A 20,481-nucleotide genomic window follows, 5' to 3' on the forward strand; every position below is an offset into this window, starting at 1 on the left:
ATGTGCCAGAAACATGATGATCAACAGCAGGCCATGTTTCTTGCAGGTCCAATAACCAACAATCCTTCTGAGGAGGCAGGGCTGGACACTTTTGACTGCAGTCATCCCGTTCCTCCAGGCTCCAGACAGTATTTTGAGTACCTCCAGAGCCGAGGGGTGACTCACTTTAAAGTGCCTCTCTCCTGGGCTCAGCTCCTTCCTACTGGTGTCCCTAGCCAGCCCCAGCAGGCTGTGGTTATCTGTTACCAGACGCTGCTGAAACAGCTGTTGGAGGTGGGCCTTCAGCCTCTAGTCGTCCTTCATGGATCAGCAGTGCCGGATACTCTGAGATCGAGGTATGGAGGCTGGGAGAGCCAGGAGCTGGTGGAGATGTTTCAGCAGTATACAGAGTTTGCCTTCCAGGAGTTTGGAGCAATGGCACACTCATGGGTGACACTGAGTGACTTGGATGAACTGAGGGATGCTGAGCTGCAAAATGCTCTTTATGCACACATCACTGTCTACCGCCGTTACCACCAACTGTTTCCTGGGAGAGGTAAGGCATAAATGGTTTATAGCTGACTAATGATTTCTTGAATAAAACTTGTAGCTTATAATACTTATAGCTTACATGGGAATTTATCAGTTTTTTATATTTAGAAAAAATGTCTGGTCAATCATTATGCAGATTTGCTTATTTTTTAAATTTCCCCTTGAATATCCCCATTAAGAGGACTGAAATAAAATACTTATGATGTAAGTTATGTTTCCAATAAATTATTGAAGCTTTACAAATGCTGCACCAGGACATCAAATGTCTTGTACAATGCTGGATATGCAATTTCCCCAAACTCCACTTAATGTATTGGGTAACTTTGAAAATGCATGTATATAAACAACCTTTTTTGATGTATTGTTTTTAAGTTTGTGGATAGATAATAGTTTTTATGAATGGCAAACTATTTCTTTAAAATGACAAAGTCCTGGCTGTCTGCATCTACATAATATACTGTATCACAGTACTAAGAACTTGTAATCACCATGACCTAGTAGAGCTGCTTTGGCTTGTAATCATATTTTGGCAGTGTTCATTCTTATCTGCTGTAGTTGTCCAGCTTTCTTAGATTCACAGTAATTATGGCATTGCTTGATGAGATAATGGTTTCCACATGTGCTCACCACACCAAAGGTCCTGATAAGGGAAAGGAGTGAATCAGGTAAAAGGACAATGTTTTTTTCCCGTCAAACAGGGGAGGGAAGATTAATAACTCAGTTAACATGTCATGTGTTTCAGATGGAGGAGTATCAGTTGGGGTAAAGGCCAGTCAAGTCCCAGTCATCAGTGACACGCAAGTACTGGTGAGATCACATCGTCACACAGTACATGAGCGCACTAGGTGATAAATAAAAGCAATGTTGGTACGACTATGTCAGCTTTTCCAAATGGATAAATTGTGATTATCTTATTAATGCCACGGAAAAGTAATCTGCCTTTTACATCCACTCACACTTGTTTCTCTTTTTCAGACAAATTCAGATTTCCTTTCTATTAAAATTCAATATGACTGCATTGCTGGACAAAACCTGGCTGAGGAACTGAAAAGTGTTTTGGTATGTTTAATCTTCTGTCTTATTATAGTAATTCTTTCGTTACATGCACTTGCATTGAACATCAATGTTTTGTTGTAGGGAATGCGTGGAGACAAACCCATTCTCTTTTATGAGGTGAACCTCATCGGCTGTTCTCTTTATCGGTTCCTGTCAGATTCCGAAATCCTAAACGGTAATGTGATCAATCAAGAGTCACGACCTTAGAGAAGTGTAGAACTATTGCTTGCTTCCTGGAAATTTTTCTTCCAATCCAAGGTTTGAACACAAATTGTTATTAAGGACCAATCTTTTTTCTCTGATATGTTTTGATTAACTGTGTTGTTAGGTTGTCATATTTAGCCATTTATGTATTCAATACCTAAGACAGACTGCATGAACAATGGCATTGCAGGTTCAAGGATTCTAATATAATTTTATTATGATGAAGGACACATGCATTAAATCATATATTCCTATACTTTTACAGCACTGAGTGACGGAGACCAAAACGTTCTTGGATTTGACATGGTGGATATGTTACGTACAGCTGACAGCATCCCAGAAAGGTATAATAGTACATATGGATAATGAAAGTTTTAATCTATAGTATATTTAAACCCACCTTGAAAAGTGTATATGTGTATTTTTAAAGCGGAACAATAAATAGAGGGGACATTATTCAGGTGACTCATTTAGAATCTATAATTCACAATTTTTAAAAGACCTTAATTAGTGAAAAGTAAAGTATGTACTAAGGCAGAATGTGTGAAAACAAGATGATATTTTGGTAGCTTGGTTCCACATGTTCGCACTAATCCTAGTCTATGAAAAACAGGATTTCTCCTACTATTTCAGTCTGCTGTAACTTTTCAACATCTTTCTCATTTTATTTTCAGTCATTCACATGAAAGCAACAGAAACAATCTTCAAAGATCATCATGTTCTACCAACTACTGCAAAACTTTGATCAATTTTGCCACCATGACCCTATCTGAGCGAGATGCCTTCCTGAATGAATCGTTCCCCTCCGACTTCCAGTGGGCCACTTCCAGCGAGTCCTTCAAGGTTGAAGGTGGCTGGGTAGAAGATGGAAAGGGAGAGACCATTTGGGACCGCTTTGGTCATGACGGCCTCGCCTTTGAGAATCAGACAGCTGATCTAGCTTGTGACAGTTACCACAAGGTGGATTATGATGTCTACCTCCTGCGAGGTCTTCATGTCAACACCTTCCAGTTTTCCATCTCCTGGGCCCGTATTTTCCCCTCAGGCCATCAGAGCAGTTATTCACAGACAGGGGCTCTCTATTATGACAAGCTGATCAATGCTCTCATTGAGTCTGGCATTCAACCTGTTGTCACTCTCTACCACTGGGATCTGCCCCAGATGCTCCAGGACTATGGTGGATGGACCAATGCTTCCATTGTTGAGGCCTTCAGGGACTATGCAGGCTTCTGCTTCTTCAGGTTTGGAGACAGGGTCAAGACCTGGAACACATTCAGTAGCCCCTGGGTGGTGAGCCATGCTGGGTATGGCACTGGTGAGCATCCCCCTGGAGTTAAAGACTATGTGGTTGCCTCCTATCAGGTGAGAGCAATGCTATTACTATATGATGATACAGTGTGATACACAGCCATCCTTATACGTCTGTTTCATTATTTCCCTCACCTTTGCAGGCCACTCACAATATACTCAAGTCCCATGCTGAGGCCTGGCATCTCTACAATGATAATTACAGGAAGACACAAGGAGGGAAAGTGGGCATTGCGTTGAACTCTGACTGGGCTGAGCCCATGAACCCCTCCAGACCTGAAGACATAGCAGCTGCAGATCGCTACCTGCAATTCATGTTGGGCTGGTTTGCACATCCCATATTTGTTGATGGAGATTATCCTGCAACATTCAAGACTCAGATAGAGCAAAAAAGAAATGAGTGTCCCCTCTCTGAGCCTGCAAGACTTCCAGTTTTCAGTCCTGAAGAGAGCCAGAGGATACGTGGAACAGCAGACTTTTTTGGATTAAACCACTATACCTCTCGGTTGGTCACAAAGAGTGTTGGTGGCTGCACCCCTGGTCCTGAGGGGGTGGGTGACTTCCAGGCACATGTGGACCCCTCATGGTCTTCGACAGCTTCTAACTGGATCTATTCTACACCTTGGGGACTTAGAAGGCTTCTAAACTACATTTCCAAAGAATACTCAAATGTTACCAAGGTGCCTATCCACATAACAGGGAATGGTATGCCCACTGAGCACAGTGGGGACACTCTCAATGACATCAGTAGAACAGAGTATCTGAAGAGTTACATCAATGAGGCCCTAAAAGGTATGGTGAAAGTCATTGCTTGTCTAAATTTATTTGTAAATTAATATACTTGTTTTTATGTTTTAGACCAGCCTTTGCCACAAAACACTGGTGCACCACATGTCATCCTTTGCACTTGTTTTATGTTGTTGATCACCTTGTCAGGTAATGTTAAATGGATTTTAGAAGCTTAATGTCTTTATTTTTTCAACAGCTATACATTTGGATGGAGTGAGCGTGCAGCGCTTTACTGTCCAGTCACTCATGGATGGCTTTGAAGGTCCACAAGGCTACAGTGAGCGTTTTGGATTGCACCATGTCAACTTTGACCTGACTGACAGACCCAGGACTCCAAAGCAGTCTGCCTACTTTTACTCTAAAGTTATTGAGAAAAATGGTTTTTCTTCCAAAAAATATCTCTTTTATGCACCAGAACTGAAAAACAAAGAGTCAAATAAAATTTTCTCAATGCCCCCTTCCACCGTCCCATCCCAAGCCAAGGAAGTCTGGAGGAAATTCTCCAGCCAAACAAATTTTCAGAGAAAACTCTACCACTATGGCACTTTCCCACAAGGCTTCAGTTGGGGAGTATCATCTTCAGCTTACCAGATTGAGGGTGGCTGGAAAGCTGATGGGAAGGGGCCCAGTGTCTGGGATACATTCACCCATAAACCTGTCAATATTCCTGCAAATGCCAATGGAGATGTAGCCTGTGACAGTTATCACAGACTTGAAGAAGACCTCTACATGCTGCGAGCTCTCAGAGTGAAGTCCTACAGATTCTCTTTGTCCTGGTCCAGGATCTTCCCTGATGGTCGGCGTACCTCCCTGAACCAGAAAGGTGTTGAGTACTACAATAGACTCATTGATGGCCTCTTAGCATATAACATCACTCCAATGGTGACACTTTACCACTGGGATCTTCCTCAAGCTTTGCAAAACCTCGGTGGCTGGGGCAATGTAGACATGATTAATATTTTTAATGGCTTTTGTGACTTCTGTTTTGCCACCTTTGGAGACAGAGTGAAATTTTGGATGACCATCAACCAGCCTCACACAATTGCATGGTCAGGATATGGACTTGGAGAGATCCCACCAAATGTTAAGAATCCAGGAATCGCACCGTACAGAGTTGCACACAACCTTATAAAAGCCCACGCCAAGGTATATCACACATATGATGATAAGTATCGCAAATCCCAAGGTGGTCTAGTTTCCATTGCCCTTAATGCAGATTGGATTGAACCTAAAGATGTCAACATTGCCCGTGAAGTGGTGGCTGCTGACCGCGCCCTGCAGTTCCAGCTGGGTTGGTTTGCACACCCGATTTTCAAGAATGGTGACTATCCTGATGCAATGAAGTGGCAAGTTGGAAACAAAAGTGAACTCCAAGGTCTTACAGAGTCAAGGCTACCTTCCTTCACTGAAGAAGAAAAGAGCTTCATCAAGGGAACTGCTGATATGTTCTGTGTAAATCATTACACTACAAAGATTGTAAGCCATGTCACTGCTAGGCTTAGCCCTCAATCCTATGAATATGACCGAGATGTGTCAGAAGCAGAAGAAGGCGACTCACCAACTACAGCCATCAGTAACCAGAGAGCTGTAGCATGGGGCTTGAGAAGACTCCTTAACTGGATCAAAGAGGAGTATGGAGACCCAGAGATTTACATTAGTGAGAACGGAGTAGCTACAGACATTAAGACCACATTTGATGACATTGACAGAGTATTTTACTACAAAACGTATGTTGACGAGGCTTTAAAGGGTAAGTGCGCACATCATTTACTTAAACTTTAGATCATACTGTTTGTTAAGACTCTAATGCCACATCCACACTAATACATTTTTATGTTGAAACAGTGTTTTAAAACTGAGGCGATTTTTGAACACATGGGTGTTTAGTACCGTTTCAGAAATAATCTCAGTCAATAAAAACATGCCTGGAAACCCATATGACATCACTATTCACCAACATCAGACATGCGCAGACGGATATAATCAGAAAACAACCTGCTCTGTCGTTGGGTTAGTTGTTGCAGGTGGCGAAAAGTAAGGCTAGAGATTTCATTGGGACCAATGAAGAGGTGCAACTTTTGCTGAAAGAAACACGTTAGTATTAGGGGGATCAGAGCAGCATAAAACTGATTAGGAGTTGGTGCAAAGCAAATACAGCTATAGTGGCACTGGGAGGGTTATCCATTGTCTTAGGAAGCAATGGTAAAGACTTACCCATAAAATCACAAAAGGTATGTAGACCTAGTTATGATGCTTTAACTTGATTGATAAGACTAAATTGTGAAGCCAGTGTAGGTGTCCGCCTCATCAATTACAAAAGTTTGTAATTACAGCCCTGGCTATATGATCGGCAGCATTTTCAAAGGTCTCCGTTTTAGGGGTTTACAAATGCCCGAGAAGTGTTTCAAAATGAAAACCAATTAGTGTGCATGTAAACTTGATCCAGCATCTGGTAAACATGTCATTGTGAGGTGGTTCTCTTGAATTGTATGACACACATACTTTACCTTCCATCACTTGTTTGCCTTTGGAGCAATGACCATATTATGACATTTTTATTTAATGTAAACACAGACCATCTATCCACGGATGTCAAACTTTCATTACTAATTATGCGCTCTCTATTTTCATTTATGTTACACAGCTCATGATCTTGATGGTGTGAAGGTCAAAGGGTACATAGCAACATCTCTAATGGATTCCTTTGAGTGGCTCAATGGGTACAAAGTAGGATTTGGGCTGCACCATGTGGACTTTACTAACCCAAACCGACCAAGGACACCCAAACGCTCTGCTCACTATTATTATCAAGTCATGAAGGACAATGGGTTCCCATTACCAGATGACGAAAAGATGTTTTATGGAGAGTTTCCCAAAACCTTTCATTGGAGTACTGCCAGTGCCTCTTACCAAGTAGGCATCATTGACACATTCACTCTTTTAAAATTGCACAATCACCGGCATTGTTAGATTGTTATCTTAAAGGTGCATTTTATCACATAGACAGGGATGAAACACAAAGTGAGTGTTAACAATGCAAGTTGTGTTTAATTTTAGATCGAAGGGAGCTGGAGGTCCCATGGAAAAGGACTGAGTATCTGGGACAAGTTTGCCCATACTCCTTTGAGAGTGGACAACAGTGACAATGGCGATATTGCTTGTGATAGTTACAACAAGATTGACGAGGATGTGGAGGTGCTGAAGAAGTTGAAAGTGACCCACTATCGCTTTTCTATATCCTGGCCCAGAGTACTTCCTGATGGCACCAACAACCACATTAATGAAGCTGGACTGACCTATTATCACAGATTACTGGATGCCTTGGAAGCCGCTAATATTAAGCCCCAGGTAGGCAGTGTTGTTTGCAATAGTTCCTATAAGAACATTTCTGACTTTGATGGCTCCCAGAACATCTGCAGTTGTTGCCAAAGATTATTATTGCCATAGCAAAATAAAGTTTGGCTTCAAATTTTGAAAAAAAAAAAAAAAAAAAAAAACTCCTGTCAAAGTATGTATACGTGTAAGACAAATGTACTCTCCTCTGTGTTCTTAGGTGACCCTGTATCACTGGGACCTCCCCCTAGCTCTACAGAGGGTGGGGGGCTGGGAGAATGAAACTATTGTCCAGAGATTCAGAGATTATGCTGATGTTTTATTCAGCCAATTTGGAAGCAAAGTAAAGTTCTGGATTACTCTAAATGAACCTTACATTGTTGCCAATCTTGGCTATGGATATGGTACTTTTGCTCCAGGTAACTACTTTTAATATTAACAGTTGTGATCTGACATTGTAGAGATCAAACACTTTTACTTCTCTTGGTGCATCATATCCAGTATTTGTTTGTAGGCCCCATACAAAAGAGGTTCATTTTGGGATTAATATGAAGTCCCACTTGATGCCCATATGGACAAATACAGACAGGGCCACCATGCAATTTATGGATGAACTAATGGATGTGCCCTCCCAGCTTAGGTGGGCCACATGTCACCTTCAGGGCTTGTGAATGGGTATCATAGCCCCATCCTGTTGTATTTAAACAGGTAATTCCACCCTAAACCTACCCACATAGCCCACATGTAACCTATATTGGACCCATATGGGCATGTTGGCTGGGACAAAATCAATGGAATTTCTTCAATAAAAAAAGAGGCTTCATATACAAAAGTAGATTTATACAGATTAGATTATAAATGGTGTAAAGTCGACTCAAAAATGTTAATATTGTATTTAAATAAATAAGTCATTACTGATCAGTGAATGCAAAAAACTTGTTTTATTAATATTATTTGAATTACGATTAATCACATAATTGTTAATCACATTTTTTTATTGCATGTTTTAAATTCCATTATTTTGGATAACAAAACGATTATGAATTCCATGATGACAGGTATCAAATGGGAACAAAAAAAGAACCACATGAAACTAGCATAAAGTGGACATGTCTGTAAAGGGGAGACCCATAGAACCCATTTTCAGATACTTTAAGGTCAAAGGTTAAGGGACCCCTGTGAAATGACCATGACATTTTTCCATTGCCAAAATTTTGCATATCTTTAGTGTTATTTAGACCCCTTCCCAATAAGCTAGCGTGGCATGGGGCACTGATACCCCCCCCCCCCAACCCACAATCCAAACACTGTCAATCTGCACTTTAATATTTATTTTGTACCTCAATTATACCTGTACCAATTTCTTATTTGTATCTATTGTGCAGTATATTTGCATCTTTTGTACATTATATTGATCTTTTACCTAATGTTATTCTCTTTGACCTTTACCTTGTACTGCTACAATACTTGAAGGATTATCTTATCTTTTTATAACTGGATTCCTTCGGTTTTCTAGTGTCATATAGATGCCAGTATCATTACTGTAGCTAAAACTCTGCTCGGTACAGTCTCTCAAAGTCAGGATTGTTGGCCGGCGATTAACGCCCATTAAATACAAACCTTAATCACGTTGCTATTGACACATTAACACTGACAGAACTACTTTTCATTTAATTTTAAGATCCTATCAGCAATTCCAAACCACAAAACACATGCTGTGTATTAGTTATACATTGTCAATATTTGAAAATCGTGTTATGACAAATGGGCTTGATGGCACTATTATTAACACTAATACATCTAAAATGTTTCAGGAATTGTAGGTAAGCAGTATATTGCAGCTCACAACCTGATTAAGGCCCATGCTGAGGCCTGGCATCTCTACAATGACAAGTATCGTGCAGTGCAGCGTGGAATTATCTCCATTACCATCAACTCTGACTGGGCGGAGCCAAAGAACCCATATAAGCAGGAGGATGTGGATGCAGCCAAGCGCTACTTGCAGGTAGACAAACAAAGGATGACACCAGAGTTAGGTCTGCCAATAGACTTTTTTCAACCTTAATTTGCCCTAATAATGATATAATATGTATCATTTTTTATATATAATCTCTGCAGTTCTTCATTGGTTGGTTTGCCCATCCCATCTTCAACGGCGATTATCCTGATATAATGAAGACAATCATTCGTCAAAGAAGCCTTGCTGCCGGTCTTCCGAAATCACGGTAAATGAAAAATAGTTTATATCATCACAAGCACAGAAATCTTTACAATTGTTTTTTGAAGACTTAATAATAACAAAAATGCATTCTGTCATACTTCCACTTCCACCACTAACGAAAAGACTCTTTTTTCTTGTAAGGCTTCCTGAGTTCACGCCAGAGGAAGTCAAGAGGATCAAAGGGACTCATGATTACTTTGGCTTCAACCATTACACCACAGTTCTTTCATACCCCGTTGATTTGGGAAAACAGCAAGATTATGAAGGTGACAGGTAGGTTGGAATTTAAAAAATTGCACCTCCATGGGTGCTTCTGTGTGCCTCACAGTACCTCAGCAGAACATTTGTTACACAAGAGGGAAAATGCCATACTACTTGGTATATTGCAACTGTGTGTTTAAATGACAACATAAAGAAGAAATATATATCACTTTTTTAATGTCTAATCCAATATCCAGGGGCACTGGAACCACCCATGACCGCTCCTGGATTGAGTCTGGCTCCTTCTGGCTGAAGATCACACCATTTGGATTTAGGAAAATCCTCAACTTTATCATGGATGAGTATGGCAACCCACCCATCTATGTCACAGAGAATGGGATCTCAGAACGAGGAGAAGTGAACTTGAATGACCTCCACAGAAAACACTACTATGAAAGCTACATTAACCAGGCCCTGAAAGGTACCACAGCCAATAAAAAACAAGTATTGGATGGATTTATGGGATTTTTTACTGTATTTTTCATTTATGTACAAGTCTATAAGAGATAAAGATTTTTGTCAGATTTTAAGCTGTATACACACATGTTAAATGTCGCCATCATTGATGGTCTTTCAGCTCGTGTACTGGATGGAGTTGATCTGAGAGGATATATCGCCTGGTCATTAATGGATAACTTTGAGTGGGCTGCGGGCTTCTCTGAGCGATTTGGACTCTTTTATGTGAACCGCTCCAACCCCACCCTTCCACGCATTCCTAAAAACTCAGCTTCTCGCTACGCCTCCATCATCACCTGCAATGGCTTCCCTGACCCGGCCCTTGGGCCCCATGACTGTTTGAACCCTGCACCTGAAGGTAACCTAATGCTCAGACTTATTTTATTCTTATTTTAGTTATTTAGTTATTTTTGCACCTGAAGGTAACCTAATGCTCAGACTAAACAACAATAACAAAACAACAACAATTGTGATGTCATGAGAGGTAGATACATTGAGGGGAGATACATTCCCTCCCAGTGGCTGCAGCAAGGACTACAAACCACCATGGCAACCAGTAAAAGACTACAAGATCCACAATAAGCCAGAAGGCAGGCAGCCAGGGCATTGATTGCTACCCAGCTGAAACAAATCAGCTGATTGCCCTTGTGAGGGAGCTGAAAAGGTGAGGGAATCCATACATGTAGAAGAGAAAGGAATGATTGAGACAGACAGAGAAGAACAACGTTTTGAATTATGTTACCCAGAAGACAGTGAACTAGAGTTTTGATATACATACCTGTTTTTGTTTTGTTGAACTTTTGTCTGTAAGAAATAAGTAATTAGAGAAGACTGAATACACTGATTTTAATTTGGAAAGCAATGTTTCATATCCTGCACCCACACCTCCAAAGCTCCAGAGAAAAGCTCCCGACCTCTCAAGACATCACACAATGGAATCGTATGATTTAAGAGGGGATGCTTCCTCTAGATTTTAATACTAGAGAGTGTCAAAAATTCACGTTTTTAAAGTATAGGACTATTTATCAAGCTAAATTGTTTCGGTGTGAATTGGTGTGAGTGTTGGAGATATCGATCCTAGAGATGTCTGCCTTCTCTCCAATATAATGGAACTAGATGGCACTCGAATTGTGGACCTTGTCGTGAGCAGTTTCATGTAGAAACTTTTTTTTTTCTACCGAAAATTCACCTGCCAACCGTATTACCATGTGGGAGGATGTGTGTCCTATTTCCTTTATATTGGAAAGAAGGCAGAGATTTTTTTAAAGCTAACATCTGCAACACTAGGCAACTCACACCAAAACAATCTACACTGATAAATAGCGCTATAAGTCAGAAGAAAAACATGCATTTTTGATTCTGAGCATAAACTGTCCCTTTAAAACAAATGCAAGATCTTGTTTAAATGCTAAAAATAAGATAAAGACCCCTATCGCTCTCTTTCAACAGCTTCAACTGCCCCCACTTTGAGCACAACGGAGAACACTGTCCATACTATGAGCACCGCAGGGGACACAGTACATACAACTGTCCCCATCCAGCCCATGAATACAGTGGACTTCTTGGGTCTGGAGCTTTCAACTCATGATGCTGAAGTTGCACTTTATGTCATTTTTGTATTTCTTCTTATAACAGTACTTGGTGTAATCCTTGTTGTATTTCGACTCCTGAAAACAAAGAGGAAGTTAAAGAGAGCAGCAGGTGAATCCTTGAAGATGGAGAGAATGTGAGGAAATTTTTTGAAATTTTGTCTTGCAACAAAATAAAACAGTTGTGTTGTTTAAGGTTTTGTGGCAATTGGTCTTCATGGGGAGACCTTAATTACAACATATTACTGATTCCTGTGGGTGCAGAAAGAAAGAAATAGGCCCACAATGTATTAGGGGGATTTTCCTAACGTGACACATTCATCCTCTTACTTTGGCACTTGAGAATGACATAATGTAATAGTTAAAGTGTGCCTTTACTTCTTACTATAATGAAAATATGAAAAATCTACATATTGGATTCAGGGATGTGTCATCTGATATTTCAGTTTAATACTGTGGTCATTGCTATTTTCATGTGTCCAATATTCACGATTAAATATAGTTGAATATATATTGAATATTGAATAAAGTTTACAACAGTGAAGTTTTCGGATGATGTCACTGTAAATGAATGACCTCTGGAGGGCGCCAGTGAATCATTTTCTACCTGATCACTGGAGTAATGCCACTGTTGCTATAGTACTATTGCACATTTTTTTGACATGAATATTGAACTTAAGTTTAAGCTGAAGACGGGTATGGTAAAACAAGATCATAAAATGCTGTTTAGTAGTGTTGATATTCACTTTGAGCAACCATTTTTCATACATACTGTTTGCTCTTTTATCACCATTTTGATCAAAGGAGCTGTATTCAAGATTCGGATGAAGATGAATTTAATTGGAGGGTTTACTGAATTTAGACAGTATAACTTACCTCTAGCTTATGCAATGCTTACAGAATTATCTCATGGGATTAATAGTACTTTATTTATCTATTTTTTAACTTGCTGGTACATTTTAAACTCCTGGGCAGTAGCAGTAGAGGTTAATTTATGTACTTTGCTTGAGGGCAGCTCAATAGAAGTTCTTAAGGAGGAGATAATTCCTTTTTTCTAACCTTTCCCAGTACTACACTCTAAAAAATAAGGGTTTTTCCTGAAGAGTTGAGGTTAAACACACTTTGAGGTTGCCTCTGAAGAAACCTTTCTTGTAAGAGACCAGGGTTTTTGAGAATTCTTTGTAAGACTAAGGGTTCAATTAAAAACCTGTAACAGTCTGCTCTTCCTCTCTGCTGCTGTGGGATTCTGTCCATTTACTCCACCCGCACCTCTCTCTCTCTCCCGGCCACTCCCCCTCATCAGCCTCATCACCTCAACCCGGTGCTCCCAGCTGCTCTGTTTCTCCAATCAAGCCAGTATTTAAGCAGCCTCGGCCCATTCACCCATTTCCAGACTGTCTTCGCTTCCATACCTGGCCTTCCAGCACTCACTCTCGGTCTGTTTTCCTGGTTTTGACTCGGCTCGCCTCTGACCACCTCTCCTCGTCTCTGCCCTGGTAAACCTAATAGCCTTCTGCCTGTGGCTGTGCGATGTTCTACTGCTTCAGCTTTGTCGAGAGAGCTCGCCATTCTTCCAGCCCTCTTCAGAGCCTCCCGCCGAGCAAAACATTTCTTCTGTGTGAGTGCCTCTGGTGTTTATCGTTTTGATGGTACATTTATTACTCACCTGTCGGCATTGATCCCGCCTCCTTCTCCTACTGGATTCGTCTGGCCCGCTGCCCGCCTGCCTGACGTCAACTATGCTTCCTCCTTGACCATGAGACCTGCCTGCCCTTCTTCAGAGTCCCAGCTTTTCCCACAAGCTCCCTGCTGTAAGTTTTCCTGCAACCTTACCTGATACATTCACCTGCCAGCCTGCTCCATGTTCACCATTTCCTCACCCGAACTCTGAACTATCAGCTGTGCACGTGAGCTCACCCCACAAGGGTTTTAACCTTATGTTGAGTTTTAGAGAAGCCCTCTGAAAGTATTCCAGGTAATACCTTTAGAAAAGGTTCTAGGAATAGAAACATAACCCAATATAGTTCTAGTTTGAATCTTTATTTCTAAGAGTGTGCCCTGTATGATCTGGGGTTCTCAGACTGCAGTCTCACCTTTAAGCCTTTGGTTGTTCCTCAAAAGACCTCTGGCTAGAACACCTTCACAGCCTAGAGGAGTGAGACAGACATGCTCCTGCATGTTTCTGCCACTCAATAACCTGATCCACACAAACAGCTCTTCCTGACAAGAGGCTTGCAGGGCTAATACACATCTTCTCTGCACTCCTGCTAGGATACCTACCTCTGGTCTCCAGGGCGACCCATCTTCTCAACACGATGTACGCATTAATGCATGGCGGGTGTCTGTTCTGCATGCTCTCCCCTGCTTGTGCCTCAACAGCTCTGATCAGCGAGGGGTCTGTTCAATATCTGAAACCCCAGAGTCTGTCAGGATGGGGTATGAGTCAGACTGGAGGAAAACACATTCGCTCATAGTTTCATAAAATGTTTTTAGGCCAAGCTGATTAAGTTGCATAAAAGTTTGATGACTTGCACATGTAGTGTATGAGTGCCTGCTGATCTGTGGGTTATATACACTCGATACTGTGAAGACTCAGGAAGTGCAACTGTTATAATAATCTGGAACAATTGCTTGTGCAGTAAATAAAACATGACAGGCTGCATGCAGAGTATCAACTTCAACTTGGTAATTCAATCATTAAATACAGTGTCAGCAGCAGGAACAGCATTACATAATAATTTGCATGTATGAGTGTCTGTGTGTGTTTGTACATGAATACATGACAATACGATAATAACAATAGTCTGACATTACAGGCTAATCTGTAACATAAGGAGTTGCAACATTAATATCTTTAGTTTTGAAAATGAGCGACTAAAAAGGATGACAGAAACAGCAAAATGCTTGAAAATGTTGGCATTTTCAACACATTTTCATCCCAATTCGTCACATGGTGCCACTCTATCAGTGACCTTCTGTGTCTAGTTATGACATTTTAGGTTTCCTTATGTGTCAGCTGTTTATGCTCCTGTATGCCGTTACCCTGATGTCCACAAATGCACATGGTGGGATGATGCAGCACGGTCCTTAAGTTTACACAGCAGCACATGGCAACCAACATGGACTGTCATGATGGTTCTGATTAGGCAACAAAGTCAAGGATTGTTAGGTTTTGGGAAAAAAAGGCACATTGTAAGGTGTAGAAAAATAAGATTTAAAAAAACCCTCCACATCTTCATCCACACGGGAAGCAACTCCAGACGCCCACACAAAAGTCATGTTACATCCAGCCACATTCTCAGGTGACACCGTCTGTGTGTGTTGCATGTAGACACACCCGGTGCTGTCTGGCCATCCCACGGCATATAATAACAATGTCACCAGTTTCCTTCGAACATGTTCTTACGCCATCTGACGCCATCCAGCCACATTCCAGTTGGACGTGGAAGGTGGCTTTTACTCGTATGCTGAAAGCAGAGAGAGCAGACGTTTTTGACGAGTTCAGAGTGAGAAATGTTTGCCGTTATGTTTCTGCAAAACATTATTTTCATATGTATCATATCAACATTTCTAAAGTGATGCAATATATGAGCTGCCCTTTGTCATCAGGAGGTGGAGGAGATGGTTGATGGCGTAACACCAAGCTGCCAACAAAGAGCAAAACCAGTTTGGATTAAGAGAGTCGTTTATGGGTTTAAAACGACTTTTTGTGTTTCTTATCGTGACCCGCCTGTGTGCCAAGCAGACCACCGTACAAGACCAAAACTGGTGGTGATTAAGCGAGTTATTGCTGTGTTTTTAACAGCTTCTTAGGCATCAAACACGGGTGTTTTGTGGCAACCCATTGCTATTTTTCCAGTGTAGATTTTGCAACAAAAAGCAGTTATTTTTACCACGTCCGGATGGTGATCTCCAAACTTGCTATTTTAAGCTAAAACGTGATCTTGTCCTTACCACACCCATGTGGTTATAAATATTGTTATGTATTTAATATTTATGAAAATGATTGTCATTATTGTGTTTAAGTATAGATTGGATACACTTAGGATCAGATAAAACAGTGAAAGACTTACAGCCTCCAACTGTGAACATATTTACACATTTAAATTTCATCTTATATCACAATATATGCAATATTATGCTGTTGGTCCCTTAAGACACTTGTTCTTCATTTGTGTCTATGACAACCTCATATGCACAAACAAGCAAACAAACAAACATAAGCAATATGGTACACATCTGCTGCTCTGCACAGCCTCTGCATGCGGCGCGTGGCGATGCCACCAAGATGAGATGTGATGTTCTGCTGTTGTTTTAATCAAATGCTTGCTGGGTGGAAGTCTCCCCTTTGTGTCATGGAGGCAGAGTGATGGTGATTGCAAACTGCTGCATGCCATCTTTGCTCCCTGGTAGGCCCTCTGCGTTTTATGAGCACAAGATGAAACAGTTACTCTCCTCAAGAGTTTTTCAAAGCAAAGAGAATTGTTAGAACTTTGCTGTGAAGTGCTGATTTGTTATTGCTGCACATTCTGGCTATGAGTGTGACGGGTACTTACATTTTACTTTTTTGGGTTTTTTTTTTTCAAAAATTTGAATCTAGTCTGACATACAATTAGTGCTTCAATTGCATTGTGCAAAAGTGAAAGCTGTTTTTTTTTTTTTTTTAGGGAAGAGGGGGGTGTTTTCCACTCTGTCTGTCTTTCCAGGAAAGAGGTTGAGATCTTCCTAGTTGAAATACAAGACCAGGAAAACATTATTGTTAAAGAATCGTGTGGGATGGGACCCTGGAATTGGAGCCTACGAAAATGGAGGGGGAATATTTTCATTCCAATAATAGCAATGTGATACTTTAAGAATGTTTCCAGCTGAGCCAAGGCTGTCGGAGCCAACACATCCTGCAACACAGATCCTGAGCTTATATCAGCTGTCATTCTTTAAATGTACAACTTTAAGAAAACACAGGAATAGAAAATACATTTCAACTGCTGTACATCTCACAGGAAGTTCTGTCAACCATTTCTCCCTTCAGTTCTGTGAATCAAAACACAAACAGGCCTTGATTACTGCCTCCTTCCCAGGTGCCATTGTAAGTTTGACTCCAATTATTATGTTACATTGGAAAATTTCAGTTGTGACAAAAAGTCAAAACATGTGTAAAGAATTAGAGTTTTAAATAGTTGTTGGTTGGTGTTGTGTCTGCTTCCCGTGGCAACCTTGGATGTAGAAATCCAGGTTAGTGAACATGTTGCTGTGTGTTACTTTTATGACTACAATTAGTAAAGCACATGCCCCCCCCCAACCCCCCAACCAGCATCTTTTCTAAAGCCAGGCCAATATAACGCCTTGTGTCAGCTTATAGTAAGTAACAAACAGTTAACACAATGTTTTTTCATTTCAAAATTTCAAGTCGCTTATTATAACAACCAGAAACATTATCATTCATTTGAAGTCATGTTGCTTTATCTATTTATATGGCAGTACAAGACAGTAAAATGACAGACAGACAAGACCGAAACAAATGGAACACACATGGAACTGATGTCCACCTAATAAATGTTAGTCTGCTAATCACAATCTTTTAATTCTGTTTTGGTAACTAACTACCAACTCCTGGAGGAAATGACTGACTCTTTAGCTATAAAATGCTTTGCAATTGCCTCTTTCCCACGCTCACTAAGACCCACTAGTATCTGGCTTTTGTATGTAAAGGTTAAAATCAATATTAACTCCCAGGTAAAATGTCGCTGCAGTAGTCACAGGTATTTATTGGCTAGTTCCATCTTTGATTGGCTTCCACAGCAGCAGTGGAAAGGCCACACCTGTGTGATTGACTCAATTTTAGCCCTTTTGATGGCACAATGCTGCCAGGAAATACTGTCCGACTCCGCCCAAGTAGCACTTGAACATTGTTCCAAATTAGATCAAAAAAGGTACTGAATAAGTATGAGAAATAAAAAAGAACTAACTTCTCTAAAGTGTTCACTGACTTCCATGCTGCCTTATACTCTTCACTAACCTCTTTTCCTGCCTGTCAATGATGTCAAAAGTGACACACTAGCTTTAAAAAAATGTTTACAAAAAAAATAACAAAATGTCTGCTGCAGAGTAAAGACTCTATTGTTTTAGATTCCATTTGCATCTGTCTACCATTTGGTGTTGAACAGGTAGCTCACAGTGGGTTTGTCTGAAAATACACATCAACATGAATCCATATATTTTGTTCCCTTCCTTACCTACCTGAAAGGTGACAAGTTCCATGCACCCACTTTAATATGCAACTCAGTTTTATACAATATATGTAGTAGTGGGTGCATGCTCCATCTGTCTTTCAGCTAAGGGGTTCTTGGCCTGACGATTGTTGAAGACTTCTGTTCTCAGGGATCCTTACAAGGGGACATGGTTTAATTAAACTAAATTGATGTAAAAACCTGAGTTTACTGTAAGAAAGTCGTAAAAATCAATTATATCTTCGAGTTTTAAAGCAGGCCTGATTGATAGTATGGAGATAATTTATAGATGCAGCTGAAGAAAACAGCTTAGCATCACATTAGAATGTAAAGACATCTGCCACCCAGACGTGGCTGCAAAATCCAACAGCAAAAAAATAAGCACATCAACACTACTTAACTCAGGCCTGATGTCAAACTACTAAAGACAAGCTTTTAGTGTGGATAAGGAAATAAACTACACATCAGGCAACAGGCTGGTATTAAGTTTGAAGTGTACAGCACTGCTTTTAAAGCCGGTTAGAGACCACTGCTGCTTTAGGAGTGAAATCTCCTGAGGGAATCCTGCTAGCCCTGTTTGAAATCACCCTATGTTTTTATTGCGATCATTATCACAAATATTGCCTCTGACAGAATCAATTTCCGTGTTTTGTGCTCTGTGGTGCTGTATCGGCTAAACGTTGCATTCTTCCTTTCGCGATCCCCACTTCACAGGTCCCCTGCACGAAATAAAGCAGGAATGGAAACTGGAGCAGGAAATTGAAAAGAGGGGTCCTGTTGTGTTGTGGAGGCCGCTGTGCCTACTGCTATTTCCTCTGAACATGCCAGTCTCGTACACTCACCAGATGCACGTGTGCCCTGTCTAATAATCCTCACAGTCCTCCAGGGGAAAATTCTGGTCAGATGTGTAATGCTGTATTACCCATAATACTGTCGCTGTTTCATAGATAGATTAATTTTCATTGCTGGGGCACTGACATGGCGGTTGTGTGCCATTTGGCATCCCAAGTCCATCTCGGCTCATTCTTCATGCAGCCTGGCTGGCTGTGGCACTTCAAAGGACATGCGGCTGGATGGCACACAACAGCTGGCATACAGCTTGGTGTGTCTCCGTGGCTTACAGGCTGCCCACCAATGTTTACTGAGTGCCAAAGCCAGTTTAGAGTCTCTGTAGATTATAACACTTCATTTTCAGAGGTGAAAAAAGAGAAATATGAGTTACCAAACTCTGTTTTTTATTACCATAGTATTTTTGTCTGTATGCAGAGGGGTGCAGACATAATATGAGAACAGACTAGACACAAACAAGATACTGCAAATAACCAACAATGGAAATATATTATTTGGGTTTTTTTTATTTGTTATGTCTCAGTTCATGCTCAAAAAACTCTGAATTCAAGTTTCAGCTTCACGGATTTATTTGCAAGACAACCATTATGTCAGGCCATTATGTAACAGTATGTGACATTTACACAAGTATATGACTGTACAGTTTTGACAAGATCATCGCAAAGTCATTGTGTGCCTCCGCTCACAGAAGGGTTTGAACAACCTCGTCTGGCAGGTTGGATTGTTTGAAATCCCTAATTAGGTCTGGCTGTCTGGTGTGCCACCGGTCTCCGGGAAACAATTAGCAACAGCCCTGCCATGACAGGATGTAGTCCGCCATTCCTCTGCTGAGCTCACTCACCCTGCTGAGCAGAGCCTGTAATACTGACTCCTGACTTTCAAAAACAAACAAACAAACAGTAAGGAATTTTCAGGATAGTCAGGTCGAAGGGAGATTTAGTTAGTTACATATGAGTTATATGCCATACAGGTATATATGTATAGCATATATATATGTATTATTGTCTCCAAGGAGATAGCAAATGCAATTTAAAAAACCCACTGCTTTTTTCTTAGTGAAGACATTCAAAGATTAATAACAATTACATTTAATTTTATGTCATTCATTGAGATTTGGCAAGAAAAATCCCTTGCTCCCAAAGATTCTGCTAATAAACACATACATGGACATTAGAAGTTAGTAAAGTTAACACTTATGTTGGGATGGCAGAGAAATCTACACAATGTTGATATGGCGTTATAAGCAGAGTAAATGTTTCATTTAACAAGGCTGCTTTGTACACCGGTATAACTGGGTGTTAAGTCAGCTGGTAGCCATGCAGCTTATAATTAATGCCTAAGAATTATGTAAGAAGTCAACTATGGATGTGATCCTCAGGTGCCACACAAAACAATACCAACACTGTGTCACTAGCACTTCTTTCTGGTTCTTCTGCATTGGCTACTGTCATGTACCATTAAACCACAACATCCAACATGCCCTCTCTCTTGGTCTCCCTTTTTCTCTCCTCTCTGCATTTTTTTACTCTTTCACTATGCAAATTATGACAAAAATGTGAAAACTGGAAAGTGGAACAAGTGAAATTACACAGAGTTTTTATTTTAGTGCTGCCAGTTGAATCCACATGAGTCACTGAGTGACTCATATGCCAGTCAC

At 40.7% G+C, this 20,481-nt stretch overlaps 1 protein-coding gene across 1 annotated transcript; it reads left to right on the forward strand.

The window, feature by feature from the left end:
* Positions 1-11,806, forward strand: LOC121949085 (lactase-phlorizin hydrolase-like). The gene is made up of 15 exons (XM_042494685.1): positions 1-535; positions 1,274-1,338; positions 2,566-3,153; positions 3,243-3,891; positions 4,085-5,638; positions 6,533-6,801; positions 6,946-7,236; positions 7,442-7,640; positions 9,036-9,226; positions 9,340-9,446; positions 9,584-9,715; positions 9,901-10,124; positions 10,281-10,517; positions 11,609-11,676; positions 11,795-11,806. Exons 1-15 carry the CDS (start codon positions 1-3, stop codon positions 11,804-11,806), a joined length of 5,121 nt encoding a protein of 1,706 aa, XP_042350619.1.
* The last annotated feature ends 8,675 nt before the right edge of the window (positions 11,807-20,481 follow it).

The sequence above is a fragment of the Plectropomus leopardus genome, chromosome 10 (genome assembly GCF_008729295.1).
Source record: "Plectropomus leopardus isolate mb chromosome 10, YSFRI_Pleo_2.0, whole genome shotgun sequence".
NCBI lineage: Eukaryota > Metazoa > Chordata > Actinopteri > Perciformes > Serranidae > Plectropomus > Plectropomus leopardus.

Bases quoted from the DNA above. Each gene is read 5' to 3' on its own strand.
- LOC121949085 (XM_042494685.1), top strand. From the start codon at position 1: ATGTGCCAGAAACATGATGATCAACAGCAGGCCATGTTTCTTGCAGGT. The intron at 10,125-10,280 runs GTACCACAGCCA...ATGGTCTTTCAG, and splicing joins CATTAACCAGGCCCTGAAAG to CTCGTGTACTGGATGGAGTT. The intron at 10,518-11,608 runs GTAACCTAATGC...CTCTTTCAACAG, and splicing joins TTTGAACCCTGCACCTGAAG to CTTCAACTGCCCCCACTTTG.